The 26603-nt window shown below is 46.7% G+C and overlaps 1 protein-coding gene and 1 long non-coding RNA gene across 4 annotated transcripts; one reads left to right on the top strand and one right to left on the bottom strand.

Moving 5' to 3' along the window:
• The first annotated feature begins 1322 nt into the window (after nt 1-1322).
• Nucleotides 1323-21636, top strand: PTPDC1 (protein tyrosine phosphatase domain containing 1). 3 transcript variants are annotated; one of them, XM_083869471.1, is made up of 11 exons: nt 1323-1364; nt 3984-4054; nt 11465-11557; nt 14242-14413; nt 15122-15202; nt 15425-15543; nt 16299-16436; nt 17123-18330; nt 19015-19200; nt 19886-19996; nt 20803-21635. In XM_083869471.1, exons 3-11 carry the CDS (start codon nt 11473-11475, stop codon nt 20917-20919), a joined length of 2217 nt encoding a protein of 738 aa, XP_083725597.1. In that variant the 5' UTR covers nt 1323-1364; nt 3984-4054; nt 11465-11472; the 3' UTR covers nt 20920-21635. The 3 variants fall into 3 exon arrangements, with proteins under 3 accessions (XP_083725597.1, XP_083725599.1, XP_083725598.1); XM_083869473.1 differs by lacking the exon at nt 1323-1364 and having other exon boundaries at nt 4038-4054; nt 20803-21636; XM_083869472.1 differs by lacking the exons at nt 1323-1364; nt 3984-4054; nt 11465-11557; nt 14242-14413 and adding an exon at nt 14432-14565.
• LOC310913782 lies at nt 11741-13285 on the bottom strand. The gene is made up of 3 exons (XR_014590906.1): nt 12676-13285; nt 12149-12323; nt 11741-11983 (listed from the first exon to the last, which is right to left on the bottom strand). It is a non-coding gene; the product is annotated as an uncharacterized lncRNA (long non-coding RNA).
• Nucleotides 21637-26603: the final 4967 nt, after the last annotated feature.

Below are 26603 nucleotides of genomic sequence, written 5' to 3'. Positions count from 1 at the left end.
GGAAGACAGAACAAAGAGTCACACAATCTTTTTATTTTTTTAGTTTATAAATCAATTTTATTGTAGGAATGTTATGCTGCCAAAAATCAAGACATATTCAAGATACTTCAGTACTAATGGGACTGACACATTTTAAGAAAAAAGCCCTGTGTCTCCTATGCTGACACCTCCATCAGCTCAGCAGACAGCAGCCACAGAATTCTTCTCAGCATTCCCACAAAGTTCCCAAACCTGTCTTTGCCTTTAAAAAAAATGTAAATGAAAGTATGTAAACCCTGCTGGTGTTTAAGTGCTTGCTATACTAGGGAGGCTAATTCTAGGTGCTAATGCACAGACGTGGCTAATGAGACGGACAGAGAACTGCCAAAAATCTGCGAGTTCCTCGAAAAGCACAGCTTGGTCTTCCCAAGCGTGTCAGCAGCACCCAAGAATCCAGGAACAGCCTGTGACCCCGGGACAGCTGTTCCAGCCCGGCTCACTGATGAGTGCAGAGCCTTATGGCTCTCGTTCCTCCTTTAATCAGCGACTGTATATTCAACTCCAGCGCTAAAATAAACCATTACCAACCCATTCTGCTCCGTGTCCAAGACCTGAATGCCTTTCATGCCTATCAAAAACCTCAGCTGAGCCTCTCGAAGCCCTGACCCGTGTCTGTGTGGCGGCTTCTCCATAAAATCCCCGCTGAGATGGAACACAGGGATGTGCCAGGGGGATGAAGTGAAACCTTCGGGGTGTCGGTGCGACCACATCTCCACCTGCAGGCACCATTCACCTGGAAAACACCGTCATTTGGACATTTTCAATTAAATTCCCGACCTTTAACCGCTAAAACCCAATGGCCCGCGATTAAACATTAAACCGTGTCAGCAGAACGGTGTGAAAACATTCACAGAGACACACCAAGCACACAGACACAGCCCTGCCACAGGCCGCCAGCTGCCGCTCTGTCCCCGGGGGATCCCGCCTGCCGAGCCCGCTCCATGTCCCTGCATCCCTGTCCTCGCTTCCCCTGCTCCCGCCCGCCCCGAGCCCCATCCCACCCTTCCCGCTCCCGCTTTTGCCTGATCCCGCTGCTCCCGATTCTGCTGCCTCTCGATCCCGCTTTATCCCAATCCCGACCCCGCCATTCCCGGTCCCGCTATTCCCGGTCCTATCCCGCCGTTCCCGGTCCCGCTATTCCCGGTCCTATCCCGCCATTCCTTGTCCCGCTATTCCCGATCCCGACCCCGCCATTCCCGGTCCCGCTATTCCCGCTCCCATCCCGCCGTTCCCGGCGCCGCCTCCCCGGTGCCGGTCCCTCCCCGCGCATGCGCGGCGGCGCGGGGCGGTGTCGGTGGAGCGGCGGGAGCGGCCCTGCAGCTGAGGTGGGTCCGCGCCCCCGGCCCCGGCCCTCCACAGCTCCCGGAGCCCTCCTCACAGCGCCCCGAGCTCTCCATAGCGCCCGGAGCCCTCCTCACAGCGCCCCGAGCATTCATAACGTCCCGAGCCCTCCTCACAGCGCCCCCAGCCCTCCATAGCGCCCGGAGCCCTCCTCAGAGCGCCCCGAGCATTCATAGCGCCCCCAGCCCTCCTCACAGCGTCCCCGGCTCTCCTCACAGCGCCCCGAGCCCTCCATAGCGCCCGGAGTATTCGTAGCGCCTCTCGCCCTTCTCACAGCGCCCCTCGCAGCCCCCCGAGCCCTTCTCACAGCTCCCCGAGCCCTCCATAGCACCTCTCGCCCTCCTCACAGCGCCCCTCAGAGCTCCCCGAGCCCTCCATAGCGCCCCTCAGAGCGCCCCGAGCCCTCCATAGCGCCCCTCAGAGCGCCCCGAGCCCTCCATAGCGCCCCTCAGAGCGCCCCGAGCCCTCCATAGCGCCCCTCAGAGCTCCCCGAGCCCTCCATAGCGCCCCTCAGAGCTCCCCGAGCCCTCCATAGCGCCCCTCAGAGCGCCCCGAGCCCTCCATAGCGCCCCTCAGAGCGCCCCGAGCCCTCCATAGCGCCCCTCAGAGCGCCCCGAGCCCTCCATAGCGCCCCTCAGAGCTCCCCGAGCCCTCCATAGCGCCCCTCAGAGCGCCCCGAGCCCTCCATAGCGCCCCTCAGAGCTCCCCGAGCCCTCCATAGCGCCCCTCAGAGCCCCCCGAGCCCTCCATAGCGCCCCTCAGAGCCTCTCGAGCCCTCCATAGCGCCCCTCAGAGCCCCCCGAGCCCTCCATAGCGCCCCTCAGAGCTCCCCGAGCCCTCCATAGCGCCCCTCAGAGCTCCCCGAGCCCTCCATAGCGCCCCTCAGAGCCCCTCGAGCCCTCCATAGCGCCCCTCAGAGCCCCTCGAGCCCTCCATAGCGCCCCTCGGAGCGCCCGGCCCCGCTGGGGCTCCGGGCCGTCGGGCAGCCCCGCTCCCGCTGCTCGGCCCGGCCCCTCCGTTAAGGACAGACCCCGCCGCGGCCCCGCGCTCCGGGCTCCTCCTGCCGCCCCCGGCCGTGCCCGGCACCGGCTGTGGCCGACAGCGGCCTGTGGTGCCCCCGGGGATGTGCGGTGACACAGCCTCTCTGCCACTCGCTGCTCAGTAGTCACAAAACCGAATGACGGCGGCACAGGCTGCTCTGGAGTTAAAGGAACTTTAAAGTACATCCCGTGCCACCCCCTGCCATGGCAGGGACACCTCCCACTGTCCCAGGCTGCTCCAAGTCCCAGTGTCCAGCCTGGCCTGGGACACTGCCAGGGATGGGGCTGCCAGCCCCTGAATCACAACCTCAGAATGCTTTCAGTATAATAAATGATCTGTGTAGTTTTACTTTCACAAAGGCCCACAGCTGTCAGGGAGAGAGAGGACTATGAATGACAGCAGGGTAGCACAATGGAGTTTTTTTCTCCTTCTCAGCAGTGTCTGCATGTTCTGTAGTGGTTGTACCCCTCCTCTAATCATCACTCATCACCCTGAACAACGCAGCTCAGTCAGTCCTGCTGAGAGACCTCAATGCATGGGTCACTCAACAGTAACTTTTAGCTGTAGCTATTACTACTTTTGGCTACAGTCACTGTCACTGCACTCTTAAGTGGAATAACAAAAAGTTTAATAATATATTAATAATTTAGACTTCAGTGTTTTCTCTTTGCACAGATCCCCTACTAATGCTTTTCTCAGAGACGTATTTTTGGGAGTCTTTCACACCCCTGTGCAACACCCAGCTCCACATCTGTGGAGGAATTAATCCCACAACAATGTGTACAAAATAAATGTCTTTGCACTTTTGTATTGCTTGAAAGCATTTTCAGGTTGTGACTCAGGGGGTGGCTGCCCCTGGATCCCAGGCAGTGTCCAAGGGCAGGTTGGACATTGGGGTTTGGAGCACCCTGGGACAGTGGAAGGTGTCCCTGCCAGGGCAGGGGTGGCACTGGATGGGCTTTAAGGTCCCTTCCACCCCACACTATTCTGTAATTCTGTGATTTTTCCATCTCTTGTTTCCATCAGCAGTTTACGTGAGACATAGAGAGGACCTGCATGTCTAAGGCAAGATGGAGTGAGAGAGGCAGACAGTCTACAGGGCCAGCTGCTGTGAGAGTATCCCCTCAGATAGAATTAGCAGTGTAATCCTCTCTTGTGATGTACTTTCTTGGCTGGACACATAAACCGACCTGAAAAGTGTTTCTGCCACATGTTTGAGTAAATATTTTACTTCATTGTAAAGCCAGTTATACATGATGACTATTTTATTTTGTGTAATAGCAGTAAAATCGTGAGAGGAGTTGTCTAGGAAGTGGGAAGTCTGATATGGAGAAGGTAGTTGTCTCATAAATCAGAGCTTTCCTTTCTATAGCTAGATCTAGTTTAAGTGGTTCTACACTATTTTCCTAGGTGTGTAGTCACCTTTTGCATTGTAAGTCCATTGAATAACACCTGATTCAATTCTTCAGTTTTGGAAATGTCTTTTGAATTGGAATTCTCATAATACTCTGCTGTCTTTACCTAACATTTCACTACATTTTGTCCTTTACCGGCAATTTTAGGTAACAGTGGAACCAACAGGAAAAGAGAGACTGGCAGAAGTAGAGATGATGAAAGAGGACAGAGATCACAGGTGGGCTGCTGCTGTGGGAGCTCATTAAGCAGCTAAATGTGTACATTTCTCTCACAGCTGTAACACTGCTGGTAAAACTGAGGTCTGCCAAAGGCTTTGACTCTGCTTTTGTGATTGATTTGTGGTGGTACAGCACTATACTTAATGGACAGAAAAAAATTATATCTATATAAAAAAATATATATTTATATATATGTAAAATATCTAAAAGCAGAACTTACAGAAAGTCTTTAATAACATGTATACAGCTATAAAGTTCCACAAAGCTAAAGCCTCCGCTGCAGTGTTTCAATACAGGCTGGAAATAAAGCAACATTAAATGATTTTTATGATCCAAGCTATGAGAAGAGCAAAAAGCAAAAGGAGAACTGGAAATGCCCAAAGCCAGCAAGGAATCCAAACATACAGTTTGTATTAAATGAAAATGAATCTTAGGTTTTAGTCAGCTTTGTTTTAGGATAAAGTGATGTTTTTATTCTGTCTATGTGCCACTGAAAGCAGTGCAGTGCAGGCAGTGATCAGACATTCTGATTGGCAATTTAGACACTTTTCTACCTGCCTAATCTGATAAACCTGTACCTAAGGTCACGGGACAGATGGATTTGCTACCTGCTGTGAAGTAGCCATGAGGCAGCTCCTGCAGTGCAAGAGAAATAAGCTGCCAGAAGCCCAGTGATCCTGTTCTACTTGCCTAAAAAGCTTGTTAGTATCTTTAAATGGCAATCATAGTTCAGCAGAATCTTCCAGAGAACTTGGGATTCTTCAGTTTGTTGAAACAGGAAAATGCTAAGCCTAGAGACATAAAGATTGCTAGTTTAGTCATTAGCATCCCACCTACTCTGTGTATTCTTTCCTTGGAAATGGCAAATTATTTCAGCCTGTTGATTAATTCTCCCAAAAAGTCACCCTCAGCACAAAGGCTTGTCTTGACTCAAGCACAGTGACATGACCTGTTTGAACAAACACATTTGGCACTGATGGCTGGAATTAGCCAAACTCTGCAGAGCACTAGCAAAAATTAGTTCCTCAGCTGAACAAAGTGTCACCAATACTGAGGAGTACAAATGTAGGAACAGATAAAAGGGCAGCCAGCAGAGCTCTGACACCTACAAGTGGATACAGCAAGGCAGAGGCTGTAGCACCAGGAATCCAGACCCTCCAAGGATTAACTCCCCTCTGGAATCCAATAGTTTTGTATTACCCACAAGGAAATAAAACTTGAGTTTGTCAGTGACAGCTTCTCAAATGTGAACATTCAGAACTTCCACCAAAGAGTATGCTTATATTAAGAATTTAATTAATATTTATTAGTTATCTGAAGCTGTTCTTTGTTCTTTAGTCAATTAAAATAATGCCAGCTTCCTCCAGTTCCTCCTACAAAATGTTTTGCCAGATGCTCCATTTGTTAACACATTTTTGTGTGCTGAAACTTGGAAAATACATGTGTCCCTGTACTCATAATTCACAGAATCAGATTTCTAGAGCCACTTCTGTAGTGAGTGAACAATGTGAAACCAAGGAGTGTTGCTGTGGGGCTGTTCGTGTTGTGTGGATTGACCCAGACAGGTAACCAAGGGCAACCCTCCAGGCACAGCCAAAATGCAAAGAACAAATTTATTTCACTGTACAATATATATTTCATTCTAGCTGACCTCTGATTCTATCTAGAGACACACACAAATAAATGCCTATTGACTTGTTGCTGCTAGGAAATGAGGTGGACAGGAAGAGCAGAGCTGGGAGATTCAGCTATTAGAACATCAGGCTGCTTCGGCCTGTTTGCCTCAATCCCTTTAAAGGCCGGGCAGACCTTTAAAAAGCAGTTTGAGGATGATTATCTGCATAGTCCCCGAGGCACTCCCCACACAGTGTAGGTTAAGAAAAGATCGTTGCTGGCTCCTCCCAGATTACCGTCCCAGATCCGATTAGGCACAGGAAACACCAGGGGAATTCATTCAGCTTCTCCTCTGTAAAACGTGACTCCCCTGCAGCGTGTTTCTTGGGGCTGATACTGCAGCAATGAAGGGATCAGCACTCACTCATTCTTTTTGCAGGGTAACAGGTAAGGTGTTACACTGAAATTACTAAAACTATTAAAAGTCATGTTAATTTATTATGGTTTTGACTGTATTAGATTTTAAAAGAATTTCTCTAACTCACAGAGATAATTTTTGAACTTGCACTTCAGAGTGCTGTCAGAATTCTGACAATTACTGACAGTATTTCATTCTTCGGTCTGATGAGACTGAGAGTCTCTGGGTAGACATGATGTTCATGATCAAGGGTCTCAGAGACACCATTTGTGTTTGTAGAAGAGTTAATGGATTCACTTTATGCCATCTCCTTGATGAGTCTCTCATTATTACTGCCTGCCAGCCTGTTCAAGGTAGTTTCAAATACCTTCTGTTAACTCTTAGGTTAGCACTGCCACAGAAAGAGGTGATTTAAATAACATGATTCAAGTCAACTGAGAGACTTGTTCATCAGTTTAGCTTGCAGTTTCATGCTATGTATGTCAAAAAATCTATGAATACCAAACACTGAATCACCAAACCAGCACCTACATAACCTTCTAATGAATTATATTCTCTTGTCTCTTTTGTACACGAAAGCATCCTTTGTAAATATCAAACTTGACGATTAAATGACATTCACCTTTTACTAAGACAGGTGGGGAATATTTTTCTCCCAAAGAGGGTAAAAGACATGCAGAAATAACAAATCCTTTCTGGTTGTGGTTCCAGTGGAGTTTCACGGCAGCTGTACTATCATTCTGCTGTGTAAATAGAGTATAACGAAATTACTTGAAAATTCATTTACATTTTTTACCTAGTCTTCTCTCTGTCCTTTATCTGTGTTCATTTGCTTTTCCAGTATTTTGGAGTTTGCTTACAGGTAGTAAACATTTCAAATTTCAAATAATTGAGCTTTTTAAAGCACCTTGGGAGCGTGCCTACTGAAAGGTGTGTGCTCAGTGCTAACTAAAACTGCCTTCCAGACCATGGTTAAATTGTAGTTTAAGCATCCATGAACTATCTGTTCTCAGTCAGCTTTTTCACTGGTATGGGCATTAGAAAAACAACCTTTGCATCTTGTTTCATTAATCATAATAGTCAAGTTTAGCAAAATGCCCCAGTTATCATCATTTTTTACAAACCTTTAGAAACACTTCGTTATTCCTGGCAATGTTAAAATTAGATAGTCTGTGGTAATTTAAAACACAATTTCATTTACCAGTGCTTCCTGTATCAGTGACTAACCATGTCTCAGCCAATTTAGAATATTTTTTGCTAGAAGCTCTCATGATCTGCCAATCTTAAAGCATCAGATTCAAAGCCTGAATTGAGAGATAAGGTTATGATTTAGTAGCTCTAAACCTCTTCATTAAATCTACTCAGTCCTTGCTACACTATCCTGTTTTTACTTAGTCTTAATCATCGAAGTTATCTTTAGTTATCTGCCTGAAACGTCTCCATTACTGCAGTTTACAGGATTTTGCATTTTGGCAGTGAAACTCTATCCTGTGTGATCTTATATTTAGACTTTCTGTTGACTTCTGTGGGACTGCTCACAAAAGCAAAGCTTCTCAAGTACTTGCAGAATTAGGCCATAGGAAATTTTAGAAGTGTTAGCCAAGTGCTTAGGTACTAAGCTACCCTCGCCCCTACCTGCAGTGAGCTGACTATATTACTTTCAAATGTGGCTGCTGGGTAGTTACTTACATGTGACTGCAACAGGGAGAGAAAAAATTCACTTTAGAAGACAAGAAAACAGTAAGACTAACCTCAAATTTCATGTGACAGGCCTAAGCATCAGCATTGCCTCTATTGTGTGAATATATTTGTTTAAAATATTTTTCCCATATATTGACATTTTAAAATTGAAAACTTACCAAATTTTTTTCATGTTGATACCTACAGGTGATTTTTTTAAAGTGTGTGGTCTGCTGTGGCATCCTTATTTACCAAAGCCACAGGAATTAGAGATTTGGGCCCTCTCTATTTGTGGAGAGGTGCACAGGGGTGCAGTGGGAGCCTTACAATGAGATTACTGTCCCTGCTGGCAGCTACACTGCCCTACCTGGAATCCTTCCATCTGGGAATGCAAGCTCCTCTCTCTGTTTGAAAACCTGTTCTGAAGTAAGAGGTTGCAATTGCATTTATTAAATAACCATCCTCATTGCCAAGACAGAGCGAGACCAACATCTTGTCTCCTCACTTTTTGGCTGTAGAATTGTTCCCTGGCTGCTGCAATAATGGACATTGCTCCTCTCCTTTCGGTCTGGAGCAAAAATTCACCCCAGCCACTGGTTTCCAGATGGTGTAATGCCACACAGGAATGTTTTTGTGAGAAGGCAGTGTTGTTCTCTTGCAAACTCCGCTGCTGGTTTGCTGGCCTCTGAGAGCCAGTGAGGGATGCTCCCCGTGGAAGGAGCACGGAACTGCTCCTTGGGATCCCCGATGTTCCAGCTGTCCTGCTGCCTGCGTGGCACTCCGCTGCTCCCCTGTGACCTTACGGAGAGCCTTTATTGCAGAGGGAATGGCCGTGGGCAAGGGGCTTCGCTGCTGAGGAGAAGGGGGATGCCCGGAGCCACCTCACCTGCGGCGGCAGGAGGAGCCCACGCGGCTTCCCTGCAGGAAAGGCCTCCCTGCATGTGCAGCAGCGAGAGGGACCCGGCAGCTGTCGTGTTACCAAATGCATCACGGGCATCGAGTGCAACAGGAGACAAAAATCCCTTCTGGTAGAAATTGTTCAGCTCGGAAGTGGGGGGAAGAGAAGGCAACTCAAACCTGCATACAGACATCAAAGCACGACTCAAACTTACGCCTGGAGGGGTCCTCCTGAAATACCCCGAGCGCTTGGCATGAGGATTCCAAGAGATTCCTTGGGCTCTGTGGTCCTGCCCTTCCCTTCTGCCAGCTGACAGCATAGGCACAGTTCCCGGTGTTTGGTGTCAGGAGCCGGGCTGTTCCACTCGCTGGACGGCACCGCTGCCTGTGCTGGAACAGAGACGGGACTGCACCGCAGGGACACCGGGACAGGGACGGGACCGCAGAAGACGCCGGGACAAGGACGGGACTGCTCCGCAGGGACACCGTTCCTGTCCCTCAGGCACTGCTCCTGTCACTCTCCCAGGAGCCAGGATTTGCTGTCATGGCAATAGGAATCACGGCAGAGATAAGGCAGCAGAGCTGATTAAGGCGATATCGTGAGTGCCCCGAGAGACGTGACTCGGATCCCCAGGCAGCGCACGGGCACCGTGACCTGGAATAGCGATGTGGGCTGTGCCCTCCGCGGCTACCCAGCGTTCAGAGGATGCGCAAAACGCTGAAGAACGGCTTCAAAACCCAAGAATATCCGCTACAGAGGCGAAGCAGGAAAGAGCTGCTGCTTTTACTAAACTGTTTTTACTTCTAGCACCCTTTTTATTGGTGCAGGAACGTAATGCCTCTCTGTAGGAAGATGACCCAAATTACCCCTTTACATCTGTCTGAGAGAGTGCAGTGGAACTCAACAAAGTAATTCGTCACAATATTACTAACTTTTCAGAAGTAAATGTAAGGGAATTACTGCCGTTGTTCACGCTGAGCAATGTAAAACAGCTGTCAGTCAAGTTAAGCAAACTGAAAGGCACAGACAAAACATTCAAGTCAGTTGGACAGCATAGGAATTGTAGATTTGGTATATAAATGAAATAAAATCAGACAACAAAGAAACAGAGCTCACCTCTGCATTAGAAGAGTCTTGCTAGTAGTATTTTGTCATACTCTAGGTATATTCTCTTCTGCATTAACCTCCATCTTATCCCTTTCCAGTTAAGAGTTCTTATCAGCCTGATTCCTGGATTAAAAAAAAAAAAAAAAAAAAAAAAAAAAAAAAAAAAAAAAAAAAATTTAGATTATAGAAATATCCCTGCTATTTCATCTCTTTTTTTTAATCACTTGAGTACAAGGAAATAGGAGAACCAAATAGTCATATTATTGGTGATTCTGCTGCCAATATGATGAGATATCTTTTTCAAATGTTATCTGGACAAGCTATTAAAAATTTTTAAGACAACTTTCTGAGAAATAGAAAACAAGAATTATTGTTAATTCAGCATTATTAACTCAAAAAAAGAAATTCTGGGGATAAAATGAAGTTCTTTCTTTAGGGTCAAAGTTTCCTCTGATAATGGAGGCCATCACTGATTTCAAAATCCATTAAAAGGAAAATAGATGCTCTGGAGCTTCTGTGAATAGAATGCAATTACATGAAGGTACTTTATTAAAGGATTGACTTCTCAGGACACAGAGTCAGATGATCAAGTAGCTGAGTAGAAACTGCTCCAGATGCTCTTTTAATCTTTATTAAGAGTGTTTTTTAATTCATATTCTTCTTGATGTACTTACATTAGAAATGCATTTCTGAGCATCTCTGAAGTTTCAGAAGGCTTTTTGTCTTTCACTGACAAATGTAATTCTCATATTCTCATCCCTTTGAGAGGGCTGATGCAGCTCTGTGAACAGGTTCTTAATGTGGATCTGTGATCTGTTCCCACCATTCAGCATCTTCAAAAGAACAGAGTTGCACTGGGTGACTTTGTGGAATAAAGGCCATTAGCACTGTTGGAAGAATAATTTATTCAAGTATGTGGTAGATAATATAATATCAGAATGAATGAATTTTATTTCAATATTTACTACAAAAATAATTATGCAGTTAGCACCACACAGGTCTGTTGTATCTCCTAATCCCCACAGGACTCCTCTTTCTCTCTCTCTCTCTATATATATATATTTAGCAAATCTGTCTTTCAAAAAACCCTATTTATGTTGATGAATCCTAATACTGGTTTTGCAGACTTGGGGAACCCAAGGTTTTTCTATTTAGCAAAGATTCTGCAGTTAATGATGCAGCAGAGATGTGCTTAGTTTGGTATTAAAAGATGGGGGTTTTTTGTTATGCTTGCAGCTATTTTCCTATAGAGATAAGAGAAACAGAAAAGTGATCTTACACTGAGTAAGAATTTCCACTCAAGAGCCATGCAGAGGATTTATTTAAACATCACAGTGACTGATTACTGTGTTCATATTTACAGCTTGCTTTATCTTTCTGTCAGATGGAAGGTCTTCAGAGCAGGACCTACCTTGTATTAGGAATAACAGTAGAGAAAAAAAAATCTGCCTGGACAAAGTCCTGGGTTCAGTTGTCTTGGAGGAGAATCATCAGAGATCTGAATCCAAAGCCCAGGAGTGCAGGGAAGAGCAGCGAGTGGATTGTAGACAATGTGTCTATCAAGTACCAGCCCATCCCTGACTGCCCAAATCTTCAACCACTCCATAACCAGGAGCACTTTAGTGTGGCTTTAGTCTGCAGTTTTTGAGCTTCTGTTGTAGGTTTTCAGTGAATATTTTATTGTTTCAACAGGTACTGCAATGGCTGCAGGAGTTTTGCTGCAAAATGAGCAACCATACTCCTCGCTGATAGAGAGCAGTGTGTATCTGGCAAATATGAGTTCAGGTAAGAATTTGTCTCTAATCTGCCATTCATAATAAATGCTTAGAACAATTCTGGAAAAGAAACCCTAAAATATTATCCATGCTTTTAAACTTAAAATGTCACTAACAAAATCAACTGCATTATTTCATCAACATATCATGGTGATAATATTGATCTTTTCTGTAATTTTCATTTTGTCAGATCTCTTAATGGAAGAAATGATGCCATTTTTGTTATGAGAAACTGCCTAGCTCTCTGAAAATACAAACCTACCTTCAACAAAACTCCCCTTACTAATTATTTAAACTTTTACAGGATGCAATTCTTTCTTACCGTTTTGGATGAGAATTTGTTTGCAAACTTGCTAGATTCAGTAAGAAAATAATGATGTGCAGCATTTTATGTTCCTCACTTCTGTCTCCACTTTTGATATATACTGAGAAGTTTCTGGGAAGAGAAAGAGAAAAATAATTAATACAAGAAAGGAATGTAGTTAATTAGAAAATATTTTTCACATTTCTTGGATACAAGTAGCACTTGAAATAGCCTTTTTCATCCCCTTTCTCCTCCACCCAACCCCCAAAATAAAAGCATATTTACATGTTTCCTCACCTGTTGATATCAGCTCCACTGATGAATGAACAGCCAAGGGTTTGAACATTTTCCTTTCCTCATACAATGTCACTGCTGATGTTTCAGTCCTGGTACCCACAGCAAACACTGCCACGTCTTTGTAAGAGCTGGGGAGCAGCAGTCAGAGTTCAGGCCCTCAGTTCCTGGTAAGGGCCTGGAAGAATCAGATTTTTGCCTGGTGAATTTGTCCCAGAAGGGAACTTCCTCTTATGCAAATTCCTCTGTACAAGTTACCGGTTTTGCGGTACAAGAAGAAACACAGATGTATTTTAGGAAAATGCATTGGGATTAATTTGTTTATTGACCAGGATAAAGTGGATTTTCTTGATTTTCCCTTTCAGTGCAGTCTGATGCACGGACACTGGGATGACAGGGGCTTTTTACATCACTGTAATCCATTCTTCAAACAGTTGCTTTTCCAAGTGCTGCAATCTTTCCGGCCACCTCATCCTCCTGCTCAGCACGCTGGAAACAAAGTGGGAGGCAATTTGCCACCTCATACCTACCTTCAGAAGCCTGAAGCACTCAGCTGACACACCTTCTCCTCCTCATGATCTACTTTCTCCCAGGCTGCAGGGTTAACAGCTTTGCTTCATAAAAAAGCTGAGCCCTGAAAAATAAATCCAGCCTTTTGTTTGAGATAACAAATTGTGTTTTGTTAGAAGATGTGAATGGTCCAGGCAAACAGTCTACAATTCTTCATGTACTGAAGCATTTCAGCAGGAACACACTAATCCCAATCATTACACAGCTAATGATGCATTTTGGAGCAGCGAAGTGGAGGAGGAGAGGTGGCTGTGGAATGAAGAACCAAGAGGTGGGGGAGTATAATGTGCCTCCTTACAGATCTCTCAGGAGGCAGAGCCTCCAGCTACATTTTGATTGTTCTGTTGAATGGAGTATTTTGTGTCTTAGCGAGTTCTGAATGCCTGTTATTGAGTGGGAACTAAATACTCCCATTGTTTATGACAAACATTTCGGTTGTTCCCGGCGCGTTTTGAAAATTACCTATTTGCCATGCAACTATTTCCATCAAGCGGTGGAACAGTTTGTCCCGAGCAGACGCAATCCCTGTGGAAAGGAGCAGCCCGGGGCTGGCTGGCAGCAGCGCCTGCATCTCCCGTTTCCATGGCGACAGCTCAGCCCAGGGACCAGCTGCCGAGCGCGCTCGGGGATGCTCCGCTCCGCTCCCGCAACTTCAGCGCGGAGCAACTTCCCCTGCGCTCAGAGCGGAGCCGGGGCCGCGCAGCCATGCAGCCTTCCCCCCGCCGGCGCTCGGCCGTCAGCATCTTTAGCCATTTCTTCCAGGGGCGGAGGCATTCCTCCTCCGATCCCCTTCTCCGCCTCAGCCAGCGCCGCCGCAGCTCCGTGGTGGAGCTGCTCTCCTCGTCCACGCAGCGGGTCATGGTGGCTCTGTCGTCGCTCAGCCCCGAGGAGCTGGATGCAACTTTTCCTGAGAAAAAAAGTAAAGTACTTTTCGTTGAGGCTGTTGGCAGTTCTGTGTATTTTCTCGGTATTACTATACTTTTGTTCTGTTAAATGTATTTTTTTATGTGTGGATAAAATAGTGGGGTTTAATTTTCTTCCTGTATTTTGTATTTTATATTTTGCTCACTGATTCCTTATTCAGATGTTAATACACGCTTTTTACTCTAACAGCTTCGTTATAAACAACAGATAAAATAGAAGCACACATTCACGGATACACCGAGGATATGGTTAACTATTTTGGATTTCATGTTGAAGAGAAGTGTGACTTTTTTTCAGCTGCAAAGGATGTCACCCACCTCTAACTTCATCAGAAAAAAAACACCTGGAAGTAATGCAAACAATTTTTCCCTCTCAGACTCCATACCTGAACAAGGAGCCTGAAACACATCCTACACGTTGTGATGGTGTCAGTGAGGTGGCCATGGGGCTGAGCTGGTGTGTGTCACTGAGCTGGCTGTGGGGCTGAGATGGTGTGTCACTGAGGTGGCTGTGGGCTGAGGTGCTCTGTCACTGAGGTGGCCATGGGCTGAGGTGTCTGTCAGGGAGCTGGTGGCTGACTGTCTCTCTGTGTCTTTGTGCAGGGAGCTCGAGGCGCCCCACGGCCAAATACACGAAGGTGGGCGAGCGGCTGCGCCATGTCATCCCTGGGCATGTGCAGTGCTCCGTGGCCTGTGGCGGCCGCGCCTGCAAGTATGAGAACCCCACGCGCTGGGCCCAGCACGAGCAGGCCATCACGGGCCTCTACTCCTCCTGGTGAGCAGCTCCACTCTGCACAACGGCTGGCCTTTCAAAAACCAGCTGCTTGGTGTAAAATGTAACCACATTTTGATCTGGAATTAGAACCTGACGTGGTGGCTGTCCTACACAGCTTGGGAAAGATGATGAAAGGTTCCTGTTGACTTACAGTGAGTTTGGTTCAAATCCAAAAGAATAATTACCTGTCTGTCATGAATTATATTAAAAATAGCTGTTCTGGGCTACTAAGGATTAGGATGCAAATTAATTAAATATGTTAATAATGGAATTGAAAAGTAAAAACACTTCCTGCAGATTAAATAATGTGGGCATGTGTTCAGAAGGATGTTCGTGTGCAGTAAGAGTCACATGAAATGTATCTTGACATTCTTACTGTTTTTTTTTCTAACAAACAGCAAATGCTTTAACAGCATTTACAAAGTTTAAAGGGACCAACAGGGTCCAGATTTCTATTCAAAGGAATTTTTACTTATGTCCTGGAATTTAAGCAGTTCCAGTAATTGTCTTTTGATAATGTTCTATCTGTATCAGTTTAACAAGATTTATCACTAATGCTATGGCATAGTAGATTTTTTAAAAGTAATTTCTAATTAATCACCAAGGTATTTCTCTCTTTCTTTAATATAATGGTATTTTTATTTTGGAAGACTCATACCTAGGGAATTACTCATGATAACATTATTATTTACTTTCCTAATTTCTCAGGATAACAGATAACATCCTGGCAATGGCTCGACCCTCAACAGAATTAATTGAAAAGTACAACATTATTGAGCAGTTTGAAAGGTAACAAATTTAGTCATTATCTATCGTAAGCATTACTGGTGTAATTCCTGATCCATTTTCTCTTTCAACATAGATTTGGATTGTTGATAAAGATCCTTTCATTTTAAAGCTCTACAGGTAAAGATTTATGCCCCACTGAGAATAAATGTGTGTTTCAGAATATAAGGGATAATGAGATTTTGGCTGCCTGTAATCCTTTGACTCATCTATTCCTTCCTTAAGATGTGGCATAAAAACCATAATTAACCTTCAGCGTCCTGGGGAGCACGCGAGCTGTGGGAACCCCCTGGAGCAGGAGAGTGGCTTCACCTACCTTCCTGAAGCCTTTATGGAGGCTGGCAGTAAGTTCCTCCTGCTGCTGTTCCTCATTAATTATTGACTTTGGCATTTAAGGACATTTTTACTTGAATTCCTGTGAGTTAAATGCAGCTGTGTAGAAAACATTGCACAAAACGTGAGACCTGGCAAATACAATGAAGAGCAAGTAACACATTATTGAAGATTGTGTGTTATGGAGAGAGAAGTGGAGGGTTTGTGTTCTGGTGTTTCTAAAAGAAGGACAACAGTTCCCTTTTTCTTCTGCATTCACAAATATCTGAGCCATTAACAGTGTGTCAAATTCTGGTCCACTCATGTTTTCTTATGTAGCCTATAAAGGTTATTTCATGTGAGGACACTGCTCCTGACAGTGTTTTTGTATTTTCATGTTATGGTGAGAAGAGAGAAAGTGCCTCTCTGTAAGATGCAGCTGCTGACGGAAGAAGTGCTTTTATTTCTGAAAAGAAAAAATTTGCCCTCTTTCTATATATATAGCTGAGTAATTTTGCATGAATCACTGTTTTGTTGCACCTTTTACATTCCAGCTGAACTTGAGTTTGATAAATTTTTCCTAGCTTCGTGTATCTATTAAGTTTCAATAGCAGGCATACACTGAAATGGGAAAATAATCTCTTGCAAACAAGATGTAGTCAGATTTTAAGCTCCATTATGCAATTTTAGTACTATAATTTCTTATTAGTAATCTCTCCTCTGCAAATAGTAGTACACCTTTCCCATTTGGTGTGGCAGAAAATCACTGTCTGTCTTTTTATTTCAGTTTATTTTTATAATTTTGGATGGAAGGATTATGGAGTGGCATCTCTCACGACTATCCTTGACATGGTGAAGGTGATGTCCTTTGCCCTGCAGGAGGGGAGGGTGGCTGTTCACTGCCACGCAGGACTGGGGAGGACAGGTATGTGCCCTGTGCAGGAGCAGCACCAGGGCTCCTCTAGAAACTCCAACCAGCTCTGGTTATAAACCAGTCATAACTGGGTTATTAATAGAATTAATAATTCTCTATAATTGCAAGATGGACCTCTATAAAATGGCTAGAAGTGCTAAACTACTTTGTGCAAATGACCTCGATTGCTAGAGAAGATCAGTTCTAGTATATTAAAACCAAAGACCTGTAAGGTTAGAGACATTTTTAATCTGTGTAATTGTTCCATCACATTAAAATGTGACAGCTGCTTTTGGAGAGGAAAAATTCCCCTGGTACACTTTCATTGTCCAGTGTTTATAACACATTCACAATAACCTGCCACTCACTGGTGGGTCAGGTAGATTTGGTGGAGCACTTAAAGTTTCATTTGCTTCTTTCAAGCCCTTTTTGGTTGTGCTCTTCCCACAGAAGCCCCCATTGCTGCCATGTCTGTGAATGGTGGAACTCCTGGAGAGGCTGTGGGGAGCTCCCACTGCAGTGCAATGGGCAGGCCTTCACTGGCTTGTGCTTCTTCACAGGCAATTACATTAAAATACCAGCATCACGTAATGGAGGACACCGTGTCTTCACCTCTATTAATTTCTATGCCATATTCCCACTGAGAATTTGTTTTAGTCAGACAGCTCCTTGACTAATCCTGTCTTTGTATTTTCCAGGTGTTCTGATAGCTTGCTACTTGGTTTTTGCCACCAGAATGAGTGCTGACCAAGCGATTCTGTTTGTGAGAGCCAAAAGGCCCAACTCCATCCAGACGCGGGGGCAGCTGCTGTGTGTCAGGGAGTTCTCGCAGTTCCTGGTGCCCCTGCGGAACGTGTTTGCGTGCTGCGAGCCGCGGGCACACGCCGTCACCCTGTCCCAGTACCTGACCCGCCAGAGGCACCTCCTGCATGGCTATGAGAGCAGGCACCTCAAACATGTGCCAAAGCTCGTCCACCTGGTCTGCAAGCTGCTGCTGGACCTGGCTGAGAACAGGCAGGTGGTGGAGGCGGAGCTGCTGGACATCCCAGACCTGTCAGCTGAGATTGAGGAGACTGTGTCCCAGCTGGCACCCACGGAGCTGGAGCGGGAGTTGGAGCTGGCCAGGCACGACAGCGACGCGTCCGACTCGTCCCACGCGCACTCCTCTGCTCTGGACACCCAGGACTCACACTGCTCCCTGGGACATGAGTGTGACTCTTTCTGTAGGAGAAGGAATGTCGAATGCCTTCAGCCTCTTACTCATCTGAGAAGGCGGCTGAGCTACAGTGAGTCAGACCTAAGGAGAACTGAGTTTCTTTTGGAACAGGATGACACTGCCTGGACAGTGCCTGCTCAGATTTTAGTGAACAACAAATCCAAGCAGAACAGTGGGGAGGAAAGTTCTGCCACAGGTGAGGCAAAACCACAGCTGGAGTTGAACAAAGAAGCATTGGTGCGTAACATGTGCACGTTCTGGAGTCAGGGGAGGTTCAGTTTGGATGGACAAAGGGATGGCTCCTATCACAGAAGGAACTCTGCCAAAGAAGTACAACGCAGCAGGACCTTTTCTTCAGGCCTTGCATCCATCCACAGTCCCAAGGAACCTGGGGGGCCGAGGCACAGCTTTGCCAATGAGACTGCCCGTAGGAAGTACAAGACCAATATATATGGCAGGAGGGTCTACCTCTCTGAGGACTCTGACTCCTCTTCTTCCTCTTCCAAAGTGAGCTTTTCCATTGGATATGAAAGCCAGGCCAGCAGAGAGGTTTCAGAGACAATTCCACACATTGTTCTGCAGTCAGAATTAAGTCTGGAAGCCCGAAGAGTTTTGGCAGCCAAAGCACTTGCAGATATAAATGAATTTCTGGGAGAGGATGAAGTGAAGCAGAAAGTAGAAATGTGGCAGGTATTTTTTAACTCAATTCCATGCTATGGGCTCTGCATATTTCACCTCAGTGAATTCCTGGAATGGCAAAAATGCCATGTGGAGCTTTGAAATAGCACATTGGGACAGCATTTTTTATGAGGGGTCAGTTCTCTCACAGGCTGGCAAAATGCACCTACACATTCTGGTCTCTAGCAGGACGGTGGAGGTTCTGCTTATGTTCAGTTTCCTAGCTGGGGGCCATGGATGCCATTATCTCTGCTTGTAATGGGGCTGCTGGTGGCACAGAAATAGTACAGGTTTTAAGGATTCGAGTTGGTTTTCATCAGTGCTTTCTCAGAACTAATCAGAGGATTGGTGAGTAAAAGAAAAAGAATTTAGTAGAAACTTAATTGCTTATTGTCAAACCCAAATCCTCTTATCAACATCTGCTTTGGAGTTAGAATGCAAAGCTGGTTTATGTATTCCAGTGGAGTACTGGGAGGTTCTCAGCTGCACTGCTGCTGTCATCCCTCTGTTTTAAAGAACCGCTTGTATTACTGTTGATTAATGTTGATACTCTGGAAAAAAAATACCGATTTTTTTGATAACTCTTAAGTCTTTTTTTGTTGGAACATGAACAGCCAAACACTGCTACAAACAAAGAAAACGTTGGCAAAGGTAAATAGATGATGCATTTTCAGTTTTGTTTTGTTTCGTTTTAAGAAAGAACTGAATTCTCGAGATGGAGCTTGGGACAAAATCTGCACTGAGAGAGATCCTTTCATCCTCTGCAGCTTGATGTGGTCATGGATAGAGCAGCTGAAAGAACCTATTATATCCAAAGATGATATTGACATGCTGGCAAAAAACTGCACAGAATCCCAGGATGCCCTCTACTTGCTGAGAAAGGTACATATTGGATATGACAATTCATTCTTTAACCTTAGGCAAGGGAATTGCACTTTAAAAAAGCCACTTCAACCTTTTTCCAAATCAGAATGAGAATTCATTCTGCATCCAATTGTGTGAATTGTCTGGATATCTCAGGATATCTTCTAGTCCAAGTGTCTTGCTCAAAACAGAGTTCCCTAGAGCAGGCTTCTGGTGTGACAGATGCTCCAGCCCCTTCATTAAACTGGAAAAGGGATGGGAAGGAGCAGCCACAGAGATCTGTTCCTCCCTTCCTTCCTCCTTGCAAGCACTGCGCAGGTGTCCCTCTGCCAGCTTCCAGTGGTGACAGAGACTTGGAAGGACAGAGAGAGGTGCAAGATGGGGAAAAGAGCCCTGAACATGCACAGCATTTTGGGCTGAAAAAAATCAACCTCAAGGCTACTGTTTGTGGAGGGGATCTGGAAATTCCCAGAAATTCCGAGGAATTCCCAAAGTAGTTTGTGGCACTCAGGAAAAGAGTTTTCCCATGTGACTGAAATAATTATGCGGAGGCTCTTTAGGCTGGTGGGAAGTCCCCACCAACTCCTGCACATGAAGGTTTCAGCACAGGAAGGCACAACGTGGTGTTAACAAAATCTGACTGCTAAACTGCTTTTCATGGAAATATTTCTTCTAATGAGCTGCTGTTCCTTTTCCCCACCAGGAGCAGTGTCAGACCATCCTTTGTATTTTACACTGTGTGGTGAACCTGCAGGTGCTGCCAGCTGATGTGGAGGAGGCCTTACTTGCTCGTGCTATTAAAGCTTTCACCAAGGCAAGTAATCCCAAATAACTGTCCATGATATTGTATTTATTTGGTTTAGATTGTGAAGGGCGAAGCAGTCAACAGAGGGAGGCCTCTCTGAGAAAGCCTACAGTAATTCCTTCACACTTCATTGTGAAGCTTATTTATTTCAGAGTTTAAATTTTCTAACAATCACATATATAAAGGGTTGGAAATATTCTCAACAAAATTAAATTCTGCCACTACAGCCTTCATCCTGGAGTCTCATTTTTATCTTTCTGGACCATTACCAGTTCACGGACATCTTCAAATTAGTGGCAAGATCATTTTAAAGGGTGACACTGACTAATCACTGGGAGTAACTGACCAAAGGCTTTGGTAGATTCTGTACCATGTGAAGTTTTTCCATCAGATTAAAACATTTTCTGAAATTACACTGCAAGTCAGCTCATTTCCAGGCCTGTACCACAGGATGTGAATAACTAATTTCTGCTTTGGGTTCATTCAGTGACAGTGACAGGTGAAGCTGTTGCTGACATTTCTTCTCAGATTGAGCCAATGAAATGTGAGCTTGAACAGAATGTTCACTGTGCTACTTCCTCATCTCTTGTAAATCTGCCTGTTAAAACAATCTCCACATTTCTCCTTCTTCTGCTTTATTTTAATGTCAAGTCAGCATAAAACTGAAAACACTTACCATTAAACACTCCATCAAAAATGCATATTTTCTTTGATAAATCTCAAAGCTTTTTTTATTTTAATGTTGTGCATCTACTTTGCATTTTGCTGTGTGGCATCTCTTTAGCAACTGAACTGAAACTTCTCTCTTTTATTAGACAAACTTCGATTCTGAGGATGGGCCATATGTTTACAATACCTTGAAAACTGTATTTAAACAAGCACTGGAAGAAAAAAGGAAAAAGATTAAGGAAGGAACAGAGAATCCTTCTTGATTTCTACACAGCTCTGCCGAAGCATTAGATGGGCCTACCAAATTATTTTGCATTTTCCAGCTACTGTATTTTGTGCTACCTGGCATGATCTACCTAACTTTAGGTGATAGAAGTTATTAACAAATAATTTTATTTTTTTAGAGGGTGTTTTAGTGGCAGTTGTTTAGTCTACATAGTTTTAAAGAACAGGTCCATGTGATCATTCTCTGTAGCATTTGGTTTCAGGTACTGTTCTTTTATATTGTGAAGGGTTCTCCTGTTCTCAGATGTGTTTATTGATTTAGAAACCTCTGTTATTGGCAAGAAACATTATTTTCAAGTTACATGATTGCCATAAGTTCAGTGCCATGATTCCCAAAGGTTTAATGGATTGAGTTAATATTTATGTATTACATATGTTTACATGAATGATATTTGATTTCATTTTGCAGAAAATAAATGTTGACTGAACCTGTGAAACTGCTTTTCCTTTCAGAAATTTTGAAGTAAGACCAACAGTAATAATAGACAGGTTGACAGATGTTGAGATCTGTTATTGACAGCTGACAATATTTTCCTTCAGATCTCTGAAATAATGTAACCAGTTTTTCTAGAAGAGTTGCAGTAGAGAAATGCACTGTGTTGAGCAGTAGTCATCAAGCCCTAATTTTAGACTTTTTTGGCTGAGAAAGCTTCAAACTGTTTTTAAGAGAAAATTGATTAAGGCATTTGAAGTGCTTTGAATAAGAGTAACATTTTACTTTATTAGCTAAACTTTTCTTGCTTGTAAGTGAAAAAACACTTCATCATGAAATCTTCATAAGGATATGACATGAAATCTTCATAAGGACATGACTCTGTCCATACTTACATCCAGCAAATACTTACATAAAGAAGCGTGATATAACAATAAACATTAATCAATACCTTACTAGCTGTAATACACTTTGCAGAGGCATTTTTATCTAATAAAACAGAAACAGCTGGGTCATCACCCTAACACAGTTTTGGATTGCAGCCTTAAGATCTGGATCAGAATGCCAGTTTGCAGAATGAGCAGTTCATCCAGTTTGACAGATTTAAGTAGTTAAATAATAATCTATCCCTTTTTGAAATATTTTTATTAGTTTCTGTAAATGACTAACATTTAGAGTTAAAAATAGACCAGTTTGAAATACAGGTAATTTGTACATGCCTCAACTGTTGGATGATTTTACATCAAATTAAAATTAAAACAGCTTCTTTGGCAGAATTGTCCTAAAATAGGCACACTTGAAAGAAAAATATCACATGTGAATCACAAACACAAATCCAGCTTTGCAAAGAGGCAAGGTGACACGACAGGCAGTTCTGTGTTAGAGGTAGCAGTCAGGCTAAAACAAATAACATCTAATAATCTACCAAATGCCCCCTCCTTCAGTGCCTGCTCTGCTGCTGTGCCATCTCACTCAGGGCAGTGTGATTCACATCCTGCAGCCCAGAGTCAGGTTTTTGCAACATTTAAATGAGTGTGGTCTGCACGATGGATAAATCACTACAGAACTAAACAAAATGTGTGCATCATCCCAGGCTGGGCTTGCATAGGCACAGGAATTTTGGAAAGGTGACGACAAGGTAGCAGAGCAAATAGAACAATGTAAATATCAGCTGAAAATAAAAGGACTTATTTGTGCGCTTTTAGGAGTTTGTTTATCTTGGGTACAAAGCAGAATCAAAAGCTGCCAAATGCCCAAAAGATTGGAAATGTGGAATGTACTCCATAGCAGAATGTCAGACCACTGGACCCTTAAAACAGTTTTATCCTGGTGGAACAGTGGCAGCTTGAGCTGGTACCTCTTAGGGACAAAGAACCCCTGGGCTTTTCTGCCCTCCCAGCTGGAGTGAGATAGTCTGGGGTGTTCCTGCTATTTCCAGTGCCCGGTCACTGGCTGCCACCACAGGTCCCCAGGCCCTCTGCCGAGCCATCCCTCCCCTACAGCCAAGTTTAGTCTATCGAATTTGTCTTTTCTCTCTGACCTACTACAAGGACCACAAGCGCGCATCATCGTGAGGATGTAAAAATGCCTGTTCTTGCTGGAACACAGCTGTTGGGTGACAGCCCTGCAGGCAGAGGAGGGATGTGGGCTCGCTTCCCTGGTGCCAGCCGTGCTGCAGACATGGGAGCTCCTGGGTGTGGGTGCTGGCTGGGACACGGCCCGGCACCACTGGGAGTTACAATCAAAGCGTCTTCAAGGAGAACACACATTAAACCACACGATTTAGCCTGGGATTTTAAGATGTTTCTCAATGAACCTTTTAAAAGGCCTGAACAAGTGTCCTCTGAATTGTTTTTCTCCCTGGCAAGTTGAGTTCCCCGAATCCCGCTGGGCGTTGCCAAGGCCGCGCAGGAGGCGGGTGCTCCCTGGGAGCCTCGTTCTGTGGGGAGAGCGCGGCGCAGAGCGCGGCTCCCCAGGGCTCCTCTGCCATTCCCGGGCGCTGCCTGCGGGGCTGTCCGTGCTCCGATGGAGGCAGGGCCGGGGGCTCGGGGGCGGCCTGCCCGGCGCTCAGCACCGCCCGTGCCGTGCCCGTGCAGCGGGGCCCGGCGGGGCAGCGTCGCCTTGGGCCCTCACCGGGCCGGCACGGCGGCAGCGCCGAGCCCGCCGGGCCCCTCAGGGACCCGGAGAGAGCCCGGGGAGGGACCCCGTCCCCTGCGGGCCTCAGAAAAGACTCCAGTCCCCGCTGCGAGCAGCGGGAGGGACCAAAGCACCGGCGCGCTTATGGGAGTCCACAGCCCTCTCCACATGTGAAATGAGAGCCCCAAGCCCCCCTCATGTGCCTCAGGAGAGACCCCAGCACCCTGCACAGCTTGGGAGAGATCCCAAACCGCCTGCATGCCTCACACAGGATTCCAAATCCCTTGCATGCCTTACAGGGGACCCCCAGTGCCCTCCATGCCTCAGAGGGAACTAAAATACCCCTGTGTGTCTCACAAGGGACCCCAGCCCCCGTGCACCTCATGGGGGACTCCAAAGCCCCCAGGCGCCTTACGGGGAACGCCAGCCCAGCCCAGCCCAGCTATGCCGAGTGTTTTGACCTGGAAATCAAACGTAGTTGCAGCTGGGCTATTGAGCCTCCGGCGCTGTTCATTAGCCCTGTCGGGCCCCGTGGCTCTTCCTCATCCTTTCCGTCCTGCCCCTGGCCCAGAGGAGCAGACCCTGTGCAGCACCCTGGATTGCTGATGGCCCATCAGTTCGGTCCGATCGAGTGTGTGTTAATTAAGAAGGAGGAGCTTTGTTTTGCCTGCCGCCATTGCTGGTCAGGCTGTGCCTCTGGAGATGCCCTTGATGCCTTCCCTCTTTTCTGGGCTGTGCCACTGCAGGAGCTCCATGCCCAGGTGATGCCACTGAAGGAAATGTGCCCTCAGCTCAGGGACACTCAGCACAGGCTCCCCCAGCCCCTCGGGGCCCCGCCGCTGGTCACAGCAGCCCCTGCCTGGCTCCTGCCTGCCCACACCGTGGGCTGCTCCCAGGCATGGAGCTCAGCCAGTGCCGGGGTCCTCTAGGATTTGCTGGGGGCGGCACATGGACACTGGGGTAACAAATCCATGTCTTTATTGGAACAGAAGAAGAGGCCGTCGTCTACGCTGGGTGGGGTGTGGGGAGGTCACCCTCAGTGTCATTTAGAGGGCAGGACCAGAGGGCACAGGTGCAGAGGGAAGGGCCATGTTGGTCTCAGCTGAGGCTGGAGGATGCTGGCTTGGTCCTGGGGTCTCTAGAAGAACTAGGGAATGGGCTGGGACAGGACAGAGTGAAATCAAAGAAGGGAGTGAAGGCAGTTTGGGGATACCTATGAGGGGAGGAAGTGGCAGTGGGATCCTACAGGAATAACAAGTTTCTCTTTCTCGATGACTACTCTGGGGTCCTCCTTGTGAAGATCTTGAAAGGGTTGCACAGGCCCTCATTACTGCTGGAGGAGCTGCTTAAGCTCTCCAGATATGATCTCCAGCCACTGCCCTCCAAATGCTCTTGTGGGGCGCTCCTGTGGAGAGAGGAGGTGTCTGAAGGCTCAGCTGGTGCTGGCACACAGGGACCCACCTGCACAGCAGGGCCCAGGGCTGGCAGGGCTCCCCAGCACGGCTGCAGCTGCTGGCACAGCTTGGCCCAGCTGCACAGCTGCCCCTCAAGGCCCCGGCCAGCAGGGGATGGCTCTGGGCGGGGCCCCTGGCCAGGAGCGGGCCCCAGAGCGCCTCTGCCTTTCCAGGGCAATCTGGGCCCTGCTCTTTCTCCTGCCCACCTTGCTTTCCCTCTGCCCACTGCCCCTGGGGCTGCTCTTGGCCAGGCAGCCTCAGTGGGAGCCAGCAGAGGCTGCAGCCCCGGCGGGCTCCCCAGGACAAGGCCCAGCAATTAAGAGGCCAATGAAAGCACTGGGCAGCAGCAGAAGTGTCAGCAGTTATTTGGACAACCACTGACTATCCACAACTCCACAGCATTCTCAACTGGGAATGTTTCCTGCCTACAGTAGACTTTCAAAAGAAGCTGTTTGAGGGACAGATGAACAAAACACTCACCGTTTCCTCTTCCAGCAATACCAGATTCCAACACAGCACAACATGATGACTAGCTCCCCACCAGCCACAATGGCCATTAACTCAAGCAAACACCGTGTTCCCTGACAGACACCGCTTAAAATGCCCTTCTGGGAGTCGGGAAAATGTGTTGTGGTGACGGCTGCATCTGTGGGAGCAATGGGGAGTGTGAGCCCGTGCTGTGCCCAACTGCTGAGCTGGCAGCACGGTGCACACGGGCAGGACGTTCTCTGTTTCCCCCAGAGCTGGGGCCTGCAGGCACCTTGCCACCCCTTGGCAGCAGGAGGGACCTTGGGCACCAGTGCCCTTTCCCAGGGGCTGCCAACAAGCTCCAGAGGCCTCCAGGCCCAGGAGCCTCCAGCTTTGGCTGCTGCTGGGCCATGCAAGGGTGGGTGCTGGGGGAAGAGCTGCTGCCACACAGCCCCAGAGAAGGCTGAGCCTGGCACAGCAATTACCTTCTGTAACTATGTCTGGGTCTGCTTTCATGCCTGTGTCCATGTCCATGTCCATCTCTGTATCTGTGTCCCTGTCTGTGCCTGTGTCTGTCTCTCTCTCTGTGTCTCCGTTCTCCTCCCTTCCTGCAGCAGAGGCTGGAACGGAGCCACTGCTTCCTCCGGGAGACCTTGCCTTCAGCACATCCTCTCTGTCCACTTCTGGAGAAAGGAAAAGCACAGCCAGATCAGATGGAGGTGCTCCCCATTGGACAGGGGGCATCTTCAGGAGGCAATGCTTGTCAAAGACACTGATAAGGATCAGGAAAGGCCGAGGTTCTTGGGGCTGGGCCTCACTTCTCCAAAGAGCTGCCCTTTCTGATCTATCCAGGGCCCGGGAAATTGCAGGGATCTCAGGGTGTGCATGGCCCATGGTGCAGATTGGGCTCCCTGTCAGCTGATGCCCAATGCCTTCCTGCTGAGCTGGGGAGAAGCTGCAGCCAAGCCAGGCTGGGAAACAGCCCTGCAGGGTGTGAAAGCAGCAGTGGGGCAGCGAGGCTGCCATGGATCCCTTCCCGCTGTGCCGGGCACGGCGGGTCCAGATGTGCAGAGAAAGGCCCCGGGTGCTGAGTGTCCGGGGAAGGCTCAGGGACATGCACCCACCTGGTCCTCCCTGCAGCATTTCCTTCAGCATTTGCCACATGACTTCA

The sequence above is a fragment of the Zosterops lateralis genome (assembly GCF_965231275.1).
Source record: "Zosterops lateralis genome assembly, chromosome: 11".
In the NCBI taxonomy this organism is placed as follows: domain Eukaryota; kingdom Metazoa; phylum Chordata; class Aves; order Passeriformes; family Zosteropidae; genus Zosterops; species Zosterops lateralis.
The sequence above is the reverse complement of the archived record's forward strand: the minus strand, read 5'-3'. Positions and strand labels throughout refer to the sequence as shown.